General features: G+C 33.3%; 1 protein-coding gene across 1 annotated transcript in view; it reads right to left on the reverse strand.

Annotated features, from left to right (window-relative positions):
- LOC129222215 (histidine-rich glycoprotein-like) overlaps positions 1 to 10152 on the reverse strand; it is a 39402-nt gene extending 29250 nt beyond the window's left edge. The window contains exon 1 of the mRNA XM_054856693.1: positions 10017 to 10152. Within this exon, the coding sequence (XP_054712668.1) occupies positions 10017 to 10034 (18 nt within the window). The 5' untranslated portion in view covers positions 10035 to 10152. The remainder of the gene's footprint in view (positions 1 to 10016) is intronic.
- Positions 10153 to 15689: the final 5537 nt, after the last annotated feature.

Genomic DNA, 15689 nt, shown 5'->3' on the forward strand with positions numbered 1-15689 from the left:
TTTTTTCTTTGGAGATAGAAGCTTAGTTTTTTTACCCTAGGTCGAGTTAGATCTGGAGTAAAAAAAGCTGCTCTTTCCAGTGGTGTCAAAAAAAAAAAAAAAAACTGTGGGACAATTCCTTCGATTTTTACTGTTAAATTTAATGAAGAAAGTAGTGCCTAAATTTTAGCTAAGTCTAAAAAAGTTCGAGCTAAAAACGCAAATAACTTCCGCCGTATTTAAGTTAGAGCATTAACAAAAATTGCGTAGAACGGGGAAAATTCTACCCTTTACAACGATTTATAATATTAATATATGCATGTAATTTTCACCCGTTTAATAGACAATAATAGGCAATTTACGCGAAATTTGATCTTAAAAAATAAATTACAAAAAAAATAATTTGAATTTTAAAAAACAAAAACAAAAAGTGCAAACCACCGGGACTCGAAGTAATTTTCTACAAAATATCAAGGCTGTAGATGCTGTGGGGTCTCCTGGACGTAGGCCCACCACAGACTTCCTTCCAGAATTTCTTAGAAACCTTACTTTTATTAACTGTAATACTATAAAGAGATACTAGTGCCGCTCTTCAGTTTTTTATTTACTTGTTTATTTTTTTAAAGAAAGTAAATTTTAAAAGTACGTTTGCTGTCTGAAAACATCAAATCCAAATGTATGAAAATAATAATAAACTGCGTTTTACCTTTGAAAGAACTTTTTAAAAATTTAAAAAAATAAAGTTAAACGACTGGAGCAGTATAAAAATGCGCTTAAAAAACTTAAAGAGCGTGCTTAGACAGGTTAAATATATCTTAACAGAAGAGTTCGGTTATAATTAGTGATTGCAATACCAGATCGAAAAGGCAGTAAGGGTAGACAGTATTTTTTACAACATGATTCCACGATATAAGTATTAATAACAGTATTCGAAAATTTTCAAAAAAAAAAAAAAAATCAAAAACATATTGCTTCACTGCCATATCTCATAATTTTGTGCAAAGAGTGCATTGTTTATGAAAATTTTTGTGAACAAATGTAAAGTATGTAATAAATGTTATAATAAAAAATCAACGATAACGACGTGTTGTAAAGTAAGGAATAAATGTTATAATAAAAAATCAACGATAGTAAGTAACATAATGAATCTTTCGAATTGTCTCTAAGCTTGGAACTCATTTTCGTGCATAAATTACCTGCAGTTGAATATACTCTTTCTGAATTCATGCAAGTCGGTGATACAGTTAATAATGCGCAATACACCTCTCCTTTTTGCCTCGAAATCCCTCATCTTCAAATAATTCGGTCTCTTTGCATGTTAGTTATGGAAAAATCATTTTGTGTGTGTGTGTGTGTGTTTCTTTCGTATTGTGTGTAATATTTTTTTTACTTTTAAATTTACAACTAGTTGAAATTTCTCTTCGAGAGATAATTCTTTTCTAATATTAACATAATCTCAAATTATTTCCTCTTGATCAGGACAAGTTTGTGTTTGCTTTTTTGGTTTAAAATTTACGATTAGGTCAACTAAATTTGATATTTGGCTAGTTTCTTTTATTGGTTTTCGTTTTCTTTTATCAATTCACTAGCAAAAATACCCGGCGTTGCCTGGGTCAGAAATAAATGTAAGAAACAATCGCTTCTTCCTTTCGTTTTCTGTTTTAACTGGAAGAACTCAAAACATATCACTTTGACGTGATTAAAAATCCGAGCTTCTTCCTTACCCATTAAAGTAAAATAGCAATAAGTATAAAGAACGAACGAATATTCATTTAGAAACGAAAGCACGAATTTAAGAATATAAAAATTTGAAGAATTTCCAAAATATAAACTAACAAAAACAAAGATCACTGAAAAAAACCGTACGCTTTATTTAATTAAATGGTACACACTCAAAACAAAACAAAAACTCTCTACTATGTTTCTTTAAGGATGCAAAAAGTAGAGTTTCCAAATGTTTAAACGACTTTAAACTCATGTCTGCTCCGGAGAATCCTTCATTCAAAAATTTCATTATGATTACTTTTATTATTGCTGTTGTTAGGCAACGAATTTTTGTAACAAAGGGTTTTATATTCGCAACTTCAAAGTTCGAATACGCTACCTTGCGGTGATTACCAATACTAAAGAAAAAGGTAAAACATTCCATTCCACGAGTTTTCTTTGGGGTAAATTTCCGGCTTCAAGCAGATTGTGGTGTAATGTAATTTCAGAAGAATAAAAAAGAAAGCTTCGCACAAATACGATGAAAAAGTACTGTCATTCACTAAACGTCAAAGCAAGGTATAAGTTATGGCATTTGTTTGTTTCACCTTTTTTCATCCGCCATTAGATAGTGGCTGCTGCGCCCCCTATAATTTATTGGAGTTGCGAATTTAATTATTTAATGGGGAAATGATATGAAATTTACTGTTTTCCACCATAACTTTTTACAACTAAGTTTTTAAGGAATAAATTACAGCCTAAGTTGTTCCCCGATTATGTAGCTATCTATGGTGAAAAAATGATTTAAAATCCCTCCAGTAGTTTTGAAGTTTACCCCGGACATCCGGACAGAAGTAGCCCTTTATGTATAAAGATGAGGATGCAATTCCTAAGAAAGCAATGTCATGCTTGCTCCAGAGAGCCTTGATTCAAAATTTACATTATGATTACTTTTAATATTGCTGCTGTTAGGCAACGAATTTTCGAAACAATGGGTTTAATCTTTAATCATTTGATGTGGAAATTACATGACATTTACCGTTTTCGATCACGACGTTCTTAAAATAAGTTTTCTAGCAATAAATTATAGCCTAAGTTGTTTCCCGATTATGTAGCTATCTATGGTGAAAAAATGGTTAAAATCCCTCCAGTAGTTTTGAAGTTTACCCCGGACATCCGGACAGAGATTAGCCCTTTATGTATAAAGATTACAATTATGTAAATGTCTGAAAACATTTTATAGCTGATTATGCCTTTCCTCTATGCAAATTTTCAAGGCACTGTACAATTGCTAAGTATTATCTCTTTAAAAATTTAATTTAATTTAATTTTACGTTATTATTTTACTATAAAATCGCCCGGCAAGGTATGACGGATGAAAATTGCTTCAACATTTGAACGAAGTCATTGCCTGTTTGGTGATATTTTGATAGTTGAAATTTTTACCCTAGCTCCAGGGGATGAACCCTTAACTCCAGTAGAGAGCGTTCATTGTTGACCCTTTTTTTTGTTTCTTTATTCCCTTGAAATGACAGTCTTATACCAGTAAAACTGTTAACTTACCAAATTCAGTTCTGCCTTGTCACAATTAAGCCTTTCCCTGCATTTTTAACATTACCAAAACATATTATTAAATTATTATGCCATTAGACTTGAATTGACATAGAGTTAAGTAATTTTTTTTCTCCAAACTCACACGCAGGTTCAGAAATGGAAAAATGAGCATGAGGTCAGCAGTTTGCCTTGGCCCGGAAACAACCCCGATCTACGTAATTAATTATCAGATTCCTGCTGTTAAATGCTTATTTCATAAGTTTTGCAGAATTTCACATACATTCATCGTTAATCGGTTGACCAAAACTTCTCACATAATCCCATTGTTGTGAAAATGCGAGGGTGATGCAATTTTTCTTTCCAGCCCTGTATGATTTTTGAGATCACTGAAAATTCACTTTATTTGGTGCGCCCCCCCCCCTCCCGACCCCACTTTAGTCCTATATAGTGAGGGATTAAAATATTTTTGTAAAAGTTTTTTTTTTTTTTTGAGATTTAATATTTGCATCTTGCTACTGTGCAATATGAAGTAACTTCATTTTTTAAAATTAAAAGCAATATTTGGTGCCCCCCAAATTTTGCTGCCCTGGCCCTGTATCCCATGTGCTCATGCCTTAATCTGGCTTTGACCAAAGGGCTAACAAAAAGCAAACTCAAACCTTTCCTCGTCAAGAGCAAATAGTTGAAGATGATGTTATTATTGGAAAAATATCGTCTCTCGGAGAAAAATGAAAACTAGGTTTTAATTAAAAAAAAAAAAACATACTTCTTATAATACATAAGAAATACACACACACACACACGCAAAAGGATTTATCCAAAATAACACGCAAGAAGAACAAGTTCCAGGGTTAGAGACAATTTAATAGATGCACTATGTTTTTTACTATTAATAATATTTTTATTATGACATTTGTTCCTTCATTTTATATTTGTTCAAAATACGTTTTCATAAATAATGCAATTTTTGCACAAAATTATGAAGTATAACAACAAAATAATGTTTTCGATCAGTTTTTTAGAAATTTCAGATACTGGTATTAATACCGGTATTCCAGTATCATGTTTTAAAAAATACTGTATACCTGTATTGCATTTTTGGTCCGGTACTGCAACCCCTATATATAGTTAAATAGCGAGGCAGGGGAACAAACCAATACCGGTGACAAGAAATAACCGATGCACAACAAAATTGTTATTACTAACAAGGAAAAAGATTTCTTCCACTTCAGTACAGTTGAGCTAGGGATTTGCCGATAAGCAAATTGGCTCATTGCCGATTACCGATTAATTGACTGTTGATAATCGGAGCAGGGCCGATTAATGATCATAATGTTTCTTTAAAATATCGACTATAGAAAAAATTAATAGTTCATTTCTCAAAGACGATTTATTTTTCTAAATTTTCCTAATTTTCCCAAAAGAATTTTAAAATTTCCTGCAATTTCTTTGAGCCAATTTTCCTATTACTGCTAATAAAATTACATTAAATTAACTAGACTTGAACATTAAAAAATTTTAGGAGGTAGCCTGTCGTCAGCAGGCTAATTTGGGAGCACTTTTAATTAAAATTTATTTGTTAATTATTAATAGCAATTTAATCCAAAACTTTTATTAGCCAGCAATAAAATTTCAGATCGTCAGCCTCGGCGAAAAGTAGCCCAATCAGCTGCTGCTCATTCTTGCAACACTGTGTGGATAAAGAAGCACTATCCCCCTCACACAAGCTGATAAGAAAAGCAATTTGCTAAATTGAAAACATTTTGACTGCATTTTTATGCATAAAATAGAAACGAAAAACTTCGACTAAAAAGAATCTCATTCGAGATGTAGAGAAAACATTGTACAGTAAAACCTGTCTACCACAAAACTGTTAGGACCTTAAAAAATATTGTTACAGACAGGTTATTGTTTTAAACAGTTTGATTATTTATGCTGACATTTTGCTGGGGGCAAGGAAAATATTGTTATGGACAGGTTTATTGTTATAGACAGTATTGTTATACACAGTTTTCACTGTATTGAAAACGCTAAACTATTTTGGGACCGAATGAAAACTTCGAGATAATGGAATATTCGAGTTATAAGGCTTCAAGCTATCGAGAGTCGACTGTATTTCATTCGATTTATCGCGACACTCTATTTCTATATGATGGAATAAATTTTTGAAAACAATCCAGAAATAATATTTATATATTGTTTGGGGTTAGTAACGGACGTATAGGTGAAATTCTATTCATAGAAAATTATTGCCCAATGAAAAACTTAGGGTGTAAAAGGGGTTTCCCCTTTTCTTGCGATCTCCTCGGAGGAGATCTTGAAATTGATCCAAATTTTAATAAAACAGAGGGTGAAAATGAAATAAAATTACAGTCGAACCTTCATATGTTGAAATATAGAATTACCGGGAAAAAATCGACCTAAAGAAATTTCAGTACATAGAATCGGTTTTAGTTTGATCATAATTTTTCCTAGAACATTAAAATTGAAGCCAATATTTCTTGTAGAAAACTGCATTTACAATTTAGATGTAAATCACATTTTTGAAAGTTAATAATTGAAATATGAATTGGTAAGAAACATTGATTGAGTATTAGAAACTTTTTTTAAAAACAACAATCCCAACAATGGTTGTATTGATCAGGGTTGTATTTTCAACAGAATAATAATAATGGTTTGCTAAACATCCAGTTTTCCTAAAAGTTCAACAAAAAAATGTTCCTATCCATTCAATATACGAAAAACTCAGACACATTTCCGGCGAACTGAATACTGAAGACTAGTACACATCACTTCAAACGCTTTTTGCATTTCGTTTTTCGATGGCTAAGAAATGTTTATAGAATTTGACTGAAACTATAAAGAAAATTTAAAGTGAGGAATAACCATCAGGCAAAAAGAATAGCTAATAAAGTTTTAAGAGAACTTGCCGCAAATGAAATTTGAAAACGACTTGAATTCCAGTACGAAGTGACCACTTGTTTGTCCATCCCTCAACCCCAGCTGACTTGTGGAATTCGTAGTTACCCTAACTGAACGTCTTTTTTCACTAAACCTTAAGTTTTGTGAGGCAAACAGTTTCAAGTGGAATACAATCTTACTACTATTATATATGCGAAAGTTTGTCTGTATGGATGTATGGATGTATGGATGTATGGATGGATGTTTGTTACTCTTTCACGCAAAAACTACTGAACGGATTTTCATAAAACTTTACAATAATATAGCTTATGCATCAGAATAACACATAGGGTAGTTTTCGTCGCGTTATGGGGGGCAAAACCCCCCTTAGGGGGGCAATAAAACACAATTTTTGTATAAATTCTCTAATATTGGGATGAAAAAATACTTGCACATATTTACATTATATGTCCATCGAAAGCTCTGATATTTCTGCTGAAGATGGCACCTGTTCGAAATTTCTAAGTAGAATAAAAAACGAGTTATGAGCTTTTTAGTTCCATGTTCGAAGGCTTTCCTCAACTCAATACAGTATTTAGTGTATCATCTCAACTCCCTGTCGATAGCGGCAATTGTTGTATTGTTGACTATCTTTGCTTTTCGTGACTGTTCAAGGCTTTTCTCGAGTCAAATCTTGAAGTAAGATTTTTGCACAAGATTGGCAAATAATACATGATTTAGCTGATCATTTTCCATTTAAACGGAACTTTAATGTAATTAATGGTTTTTATTATTATTTATGCTGATTGAACGCTTACTCATTATCCAATCAACCAGCAGATCGCCAAAATTTTTGCAGAAAAATTTCCGTAGCTGATGCATTTGGCAGTTTTTTCAACGTCGTTGTTTTTGAAGCCGAAGACTACGTCATAATGTTTCTCAGCTTTCACCATGTGAACAAAATATCGCCAATCAAAGAATTTTCAAAAGACTTTTTTTACTGTGTAAAATAATCCAGCAACTAAATTAGGCAAATCCATAAACAGCACAAAAACTTCCATTAATTTTCCTTTTTGCACAATTTCAAACAATCACCAGATTTTACAACTTATTTTGAAAACATTTCGGATGAAACTGTTTAGCGCCATTTTATGGTGACCAAAAGTATCTCAGAATCTGGCGACGATATCTCTGTAACGAAAATTAATATCATATCGTTTTACAAAGGAAGGAAAGAAGGGGGGGGGGGAGAATCATCGAAGGTACCCCAAAACGACTCTCGCAAATTCGGTAAAATCGCACCAAGAGCCCACAATGATTGAAATTTCCCAAAATAGCTAAAGCAAGTATAAGGGGATTACGAGAGCAGCTACTTTTTTTAAATCACTTCGTACTTCATTAGCCATGCAGAGAAGGTTTTAGACTCCATGTTAAAAAAAAGTATCAACAGATTAATCTTTTTAAACATGAGAAGATTAATTTCATGTTTTGGAAATTTGTATATGCTTAAATATAGTGCTTTCGTTTCTAAATCAATACTATTTTGTTCTTTATACTTATTGCTATTTTAGTTTTATGGGTAAGGAAGAAACTCGATTTTTAATCACGTCAAAAAGATGTGTTTTAAATTCTTTCACTTAAAACAGAAAACAAAAGCAAGTAACGATTTTTTCTCTTAATTATTACTGACCCAGGCAACGCCGGGTATTTTCACTAGTGTAAAATAATTATCTAATGCTCTCTGATTGAAGCGAAGCACTTAAGTTTAAAATGCATATTTAACTGGGACAAAACTTTAAATTTGACAATTAGAATTCACACGAATCACTTAAGGTAAAGTTGGTTCTGTATATAAAAAACAAAGATCTTTATGCTCTTGAAATGAAACATTTATTTCGCGTAAGGATGTCATACATTACTGCAGTTATTTTGTTGAAAAACAATTGCTTGAGATTTTTTCTGAGAATTGAAGTCTGTTTTTAGTCATGCAAAATATAGATGCGTTTTCAGTCTTAAAACAGAAACTTAATAGTTGCATGTATTTACTGGAAATAGCGACTTCGGATGGTTTATTTTTAATAACAGTTTAATTCAAAACTAAGGGGGAAATAATTCAGTTTCATTTAAAGGATTAGAAAAACTTAAAAGGCTTCGTTATCGTTTAAGGGCAAAAGTTCAATTATTCTACAGTTTCGAATGTTGCCAAACGTCAATTACAAAAATTTCAGTTCTTTATTCGGATTGCGCCATCTATACAGAGTAGCGTTTACTTGGAGTAATTAATTCTTCACAGAATGTGATTTGCAATAGTAATTATAAATTGTTATGTTTCAGTGGTTGTATGGAGACCAGGGCCGCGCCGTCTCTATGTGCAAGGTCGTGCGACGCCAGAGTCAAAAAGACGCTGAGCTATACCAATCAAAAATGCTCCAAATGGAGGGATAAATCTACAACCAAAAAAATAAAATTGAACAATAGTGGTGAAATTTTACTGCTCATTAAAACAAGCAATCCGCCTAGCTGCCTATCTAAAACTAAAAATTATTGCCTTGTTTTTCAATATGTCTTGAAAAATGTTTCGATTAAGAGATTTTTTCGATACAGAGTAACAGCTTTCAAATGCAATGAACATAGAGATTAACTATAGAGAATTTCGAATTGAGGAAGCTAGATACATGAAAGTTCGACTGTAAATTGTAATGCCCTAATTTCACAAAATGGCGCATATCCTCACATAAATAATAGCCGATGATCGAGTAACCCGCATGTTTCAACAATGAAACTCGCGCCACGGCATAATAATTTGATAATACGTATGTTTTGGTAATGTTTAACATGCAGAATAAGGCTTTATTGTGACAAGGCTAAACTCGATCCGGTAACTTAGCTGTATTACTGGTAAGACTGTGTCATTTCAGGGGCAGAAGAAACGAAAAAGCGGTTGAAAATTAACGCTATCTACTGGAGTTTAGGGTTAATCCACCGGAGTTAGGGTTAAAATTTCAACTATCAAAATATCACCAAACAGGCAATTGCTTCCTTAAAATGTAGAAGATTAGAAGCAATTTTCAACCGTCATACCTTGACGGCGACTTTCTAGTTTATATTATAAATACGTACGAAATTGTTACAAAATCGAAGTAACTTGGCACTTCAATTACAAAATCTTTGTTTTTGGCACTCTTTCCCTTTATTTTTTTCAGAAAGTCCAATATTGGGGATTACTTTCTTACTTTCTGAAAGTGTTTCGGGAAGACTTTTACATCGCCTTTTCCAAACTATGAAGAATATGACAATCCCTATTTCGATTTTCACAGTGCCTATTATTTTTAATTGGCCAATGGTCTATATTAACGACTGTAAATAGTAATGCCCTAATTTCACAAAATGGCGCATATCCTCACATAAATAATAGTCGATGATCGAGTAGCCCGCGTGTTTCAACAATGAAACTTGCGCCACGGCACGATAATTTGATAATATTTTTTGGTAATGTTTGACATGCAGGGAAAGGCTTCATTGTGACAAGGCTGAACTAGATCCGGTCATTTAACACGTTTTACTGGTAAAACCGTCATTTTAGGAGGGTGAAGAAACGAAAAAAATGATCGGCAATGAGCGCTATCTACTGGAGTTTAGGGTTAATCTACTGGAGTTAGGGTTAAAATTTAAACTATAAAATATCACCAAACAGGCACTTGCTTCGTTAAAATGTAGAAGATTAGAAGCAATTTTCACCCGTCATACCTTGATGGGAGAATTTCTAGTTCTAAAATGATTAGAGGGTTTATTTAACTTAATGTTTCACATTATTATTCATCACCAAACTTTACCCACCATTTTTCACAAAACATCACATCCAACATAAACGTACTCACCATCTTCCTTAAACCCATGTTAGCAATCTGTCAGTCACTCCAGAGAGAGAACATTGATCAGTTACTTCCGAAAGGTAGAACGGTTCTGAAACACAACCTCTGCTGTGGAAGAGCAGACGACAGTTAACGCTTCTATGAGCACTCAATCCATTCTTAAATAACATCCTGTATTATCTGGCAGAGAGCTCAGAGTGGTATTTTTCCCCGTTTCCTATCATCTTTCCCTCCCTCCCCTATACATTGTTGCCGATGGTGTGACGTCACCAGACAAAAAATGATTAGTTTCGAATGGGTGCCTCTCGCATGGGAAGAAGTTTGTAACTCAATAGTTTAAATCCGACGTTGCATCTTTTGACCCGAAGGTAACCTAAGATTGAAGCATTTGTTCGTTTTCCAAGTTGTTCCTAAAAATCATATGATGAATATGGTCAAAAATGCCTTTACGCTAAAATATGAATAAAATGAAGCAAATATTAATGCAACATGAGAAGGAAAAAACGACCTCGACCCCGAGGACCACCCCTCATATTAGGATGAACCTTGATGGATAGAACATATCTTCGCCTCAGAGCAACACTAAGACATCTAATTCCAAGAATAACACTAAGATATCCTACTGTTGCTCTGAGGCGATGATGTATAAAATTTGAATTTGTTTAAATGATTACTTATTTATTAGTGTTAAAGTGTAGTTAAAATTAGAGCAATACATTCTAAAAATGCAAAATTAACTGTTAAAAATAAAATCAACTGATTTTAATCAATATTAAAAAAAAAATCACTTGATTTAAATCGTGATTTTAATCATCCTGATTTAAATCAACGAATCCTGCTTAAGATAGCCGAAACAAGTCTTCAACTTCCTAAAAATTTTTTTTTGCCCCCCTCACTTATAAGCCGACTCGCCGCCTCTGCTTACCAAACATTCCCTTCTTCCCTCCTTAAAGCAGTACCAAATTAGTTTAAATAAACCGGAATTCACACAACCCTAAGCCACACCCCCATTTTATAAGGAGTCTCCCACCAGTAATCGCATAACCTTCTGGATAATGTAATCGTAAGTTAATTAGAGAGCCAATAAGTGTCACTTTTCAGTACTGAAGACGGAATTCCGTCTTTAAAAATATCGCCAGATGGATTTCTGTCCTTAATTGAAAATTTTTGAAGTTAGCTTTCAATTGAAGGACAAGGACAGAAATCCGCTAACCGATTTATTTTAAAGACGACATTCCGTTCTCAGTACTGAAGAGTGGCTCTCACGTATGAACTACTTGGCAGCTGATTTAAGGGGGAAAGGAGGGGGACCACTTCGTAAATAAACGTTGCTGATTGACAGCATAGTGTAGCATTTTCACTTCTCGTGGAAACAAATGAGAAAATGCTTAGTCTCTCCTCAGACGTTTAATTCATAACATATCTTCAGCTCTATTAACAACGTTAGAACACAAAGATATTTAGAACTTCCCAAGGACTTGACACCCAGGCTCTTTTAATGACTTCGCTCTGTTCTCTCACCTGATCACTCAATTTCTCTTCTATAGGGAATCGTTTCGTGGGAGAGTTCCGCTTATGTTTACATGAAATCAGACATCGTTGAAAACCTTGCAAACTCTGAGTGAGCCTAAGTTTGCAAGGTTTTCAACGATGTCTGATTTCATGTAAACATAAGCGGAACTCTCCCACGAAACGATCCCCAATGTGATGACAGTGGCTTGAATATATTTTCCCAATAGCGTTAGAAGACATCACCTAGCACCAAACGGAGAATTCTGATGGGCGCTACAAACGTCCTAATCTCGATAGATTTAGACAGTTTACGCAAACTACATGGCTGCTTTTCCAGGAAAGGGAGGCAATGGGTATGTATTTATGGGGCTCACCGAACCAACCAACGATATTTGATGGTAAAGGAAAAACTTTGTCTTTCTCGATGAGTGATCTGGGCAGGAATTTGTAGATCGGACCCCTGGTCCCCACACATTGATTTGAAAAGGAAAACATATGTAATAAGCTCATCAATACAACAGTATCCAAAGAGGTCCCTGAAAAATGCTTTGACAAATTAATAAAATAATCAGTATCAATGATCAGTTTAAAAGTATTCGAATGTAGCAACAACTTTGGGACGGAAGGAGTAAAAATAATGTTGTGCTGCAAAGTCTCCCCCCCCCCTCTCCCAAAAAAAGGACAGTGCTTAAAAAAAGTTACTCGAAAAGAATAGTCAAGAATAATCTAATTGCTAACATACTGTTGTTCCCTGAAAATACTCGGTCTTACATTAGTTTTTGTGGCAAAACATACACTAGTGCTAAGTTTTAGGGGGTGTCTTATTTTTTCTTGTACATTAATTGATATTTGTTCTTCGGTCAACCAACACACATTTATTTGGTTCATTTAATCAAATATAAGAAACATTTTATTCAAGTTCAATGCCTTCATTCCCGTTCAATAAACATTTTAAAATCAACCAAATCATTAATATGACCAGAGTAGAGACCTCCCATAAAGTAACAAATTCTGAGTTTGGGAGTTCATATTTAGAAATTACCAGTGGAGAACCCCAGAACCTCTATTTGTGCCCGAATACTATTTCATTTACTATCCCCCTTCCGATTTCTGTGGTTGTTTGTATTGCGATATTAGTATTTTAAAAATTAGGGTCAGGTGGGGTGGAATGGGTATAAAAACAGGTATTTTTGAAATGATTATCAAACTATTCAAATTCGATATCCAACAATTAAAGAAACTTAACTGAGTTTTTACATTTCAACAATACACTTCACATATCCAGTTATTATTACTGAAATAATTTTATTATTTAGTGTAAAAGCTATTATTTCAAAGTCTTTTTGTACTCATTTCACCCCATGGGTTGGGATGAAATGAGTAGCATTGTTTAAAATTAAATTTTAGAGTAAAAGCATGAATTTATTATTTTTTCACAAAAGTATATTAATATAAGGGTAAAAATCTATTGAACAATGTAGTCTGTAAATTCACTGCAGGGGTCATTCCATGCGAAATGAGCAAATCAGCTGTGGCTGACATGTCACAGATTTCATTGATAATTTTTATTTAGGTAAATCATGCATATCTATGAGGAAATGCAAAGTATGAAAGTTTGAAAACTGTTTGTTGCTTTGTTATTAAAGTTAGAAGTTGATGCTTACGCTAAGCCTAAATTTTCAGAGTTCATTGCTGCCAGTTTGTGACTTAATAACTCCATAAGTTATAAACGTACACTTAAAAGATAAATATTTCCGCATTCTATAAACAAATCTCTATTGAGAAAGAGCAAAGTAAAATTTACTCGGATCTTTTTACTTTCTTCTATATCTAATATATAGAAGAAAGTATTGGATTCGTGCAAATTTTCGAATTTCGAATTTTGACGGATTCGAACGTTTTGAGGTGTGCTGAGTCCATTTCGACCATTTTTGGAAAATGTCTGTCTGTGTGTGTGTGTGTGTGTATGTGTGTGTGTGTGTGTATGTGTGTCACGTCTGTGTGTGACCAGTTTTTTGTGGCCGCTCTACAACAAAAACTACCGCATGAAATCGAACGAAATTTAGTACACATATGTGCCCCTATGTGAACTTGTGCCCATTAGTTTTTGGCGCGAATTCCTCCAAGGGGGGTGGAACAATGGGACGTTTTTCGAGTTAAACGTGCTTGCTATTCCTCAAGAAGTAACTGGCGGAATCAAACAAAATTTGGTCCATATGTTGGTATTAACAGGAACAGGTGCTGATTCAATTTTGGTGTCAATAACTCAAACGGAGGTTGAGCTATAGAACGTTTTTTGTCGTCAATTGTGACTGCTGTATCTCAAGAAATAATGAACGGAATGAAGGAAAAATTTATCGGCAAGTAGCCCTTAGTGGGTATAAGAACTGATTTTTTTTTTTGTGTCAACAGCTGAAAAGGGGGGTAGCGCAATCACCCGTTCTTTTTTTCCATTTTGAGTGCCCTATCTCAAGAAGTAATGCTACGTTCTGGTTGAAATTTGGAATATATGTGAATCCATATGTAAACAGGCTTTGGTTCAATTTTGACGCCGATCGCTCCAAGAGGTGTTGATTTTTTTTTTTTTTTTTTGCGAATAAAAATATTTTTATTAATGCAACAATAAGAAAGATAAATCGTAATAGATTGTCGTCTGCGTATTTCTCGTGATTTTAATTGTATGGAAATGATAGGAAATATTATCTCAATGATTTAAAATTTTTAACTGTTGCCATCTTATGTTTGTTAACAAATAAAATATTTGTAATTAATTCAAGCAAGGCTTTTAAAATAACTTTCAATTTTCGCTCTTTGCTTTGCTTTTGCAATAATTCAGACATTGGGATAGTCGTCAAGTTTTTGCATGTGTAATTTTGTTTTTGTTGGGAATATTGCTTCCTCGTCAAGCATGGGGAGGGATCAGAAAAAAAAAAAAGAAAGATATAGAAGAAAGTTTCGTGATAGCCACAACATACTAGTTTTGAATCGGAGATGTTAACAAAGATTGAAATTTTGCCAATTTACTTCAGATTTTAAATCACTCTTCTAGCTCTTTTAATGGAAATATAACAGTAAAAATGATTCAGATTGAAAAACTATCTATAAGTAACTATCTCCTCTAATTTAGTAACTGTTTATGAATTTCTTGATGACGAAATTGTACTTAAAAAAATAGAAAATTTCCAAAAATTTCATTTTTTCCTCTATTTCAGATGCTTTTTTGAAGATGAGGGAATGCTCTAAATTTACTCAATTTTTTTTACATAATATATTGAAGTGTCTTTTAGATGATACTTAATTTTAATCATTGGTATCAGCGTATTTTTGTTACTAGATTAACCTGAACTAAGGTAAAATTTCATTAGTTACTTCCTTTTATTTTGTATGTTTAGCAAAACTAACCATTTCTTTCGTGTTTCATTTTCTCAAAAGCATGTTTATGAAGTACAGTCTGAAATGTACATTTTTTTAAATTGAAATAAATGTTAGTTTTACTTGCTTTTGCATCATTTAGTCGTTTATCTAATTCTTTGAATTCTCGTAATTTCACATAAGGGTCGATCCATACAGGTTCCATACAGTATAAACTACTCGTTCATTCAGTAAGTTACCGCCCTATAGCCAGGGCTAAGGCAGAAATACATGAAATACACCGCCAGCTCAGTCAATTCCACTCGTTCATGTTCAAATATTTCTAAGTTATCAAATTAAAATAATTATTTTGAAAATTACAATATGTTTTCTCAGTATAATGTATTATATAGGGTACAATATACGCAATTTAAGAAGGTGCCATAACGTTTTCACACTTTTTATTTGTTTTAGTGTGTGAATTGACTAGCAAAATTGCTTAATTTCAAAGACCTGTATCTTTTTTACAAACCAAATAGAAAAAACAATATGTATAACATGTATAGTACTTGAACGGAATATTCAATTGGCCAGGAAATTTTATTTTTAATTCCATACCCTTTTGGTTTATAAGGGTCCAAAAATGTCATTTTCGTCATTTTTCCGATTTTTGAGCGGCTTTAATCTATAAAGGGTGCACAAACACGCAGCGACAGTTACATATTCTTTTTAGCATGGTTCCAGTGATTAGTTTTTGTCGTATTTCATTTTGTGTTTCCGTCCCCTACGTGAGTTATCCCCCTTTGAAATGAGTAA

This window comes from Uloborus diversus, chromosome 5 (genome assembly GCF_026930045.1).
Source record: "Uloborus diversus isolate 005 chromosome 5, Udiv.v.3.1, whole genome shotgun sequence".
NCBI classification, from domain to species: domain Eukaryota; kingdom Metazoa; phylum Arthropoda; class Arachnida; order Araneae; family Uloboridae; genus Uloborus; species Uloborus diversus.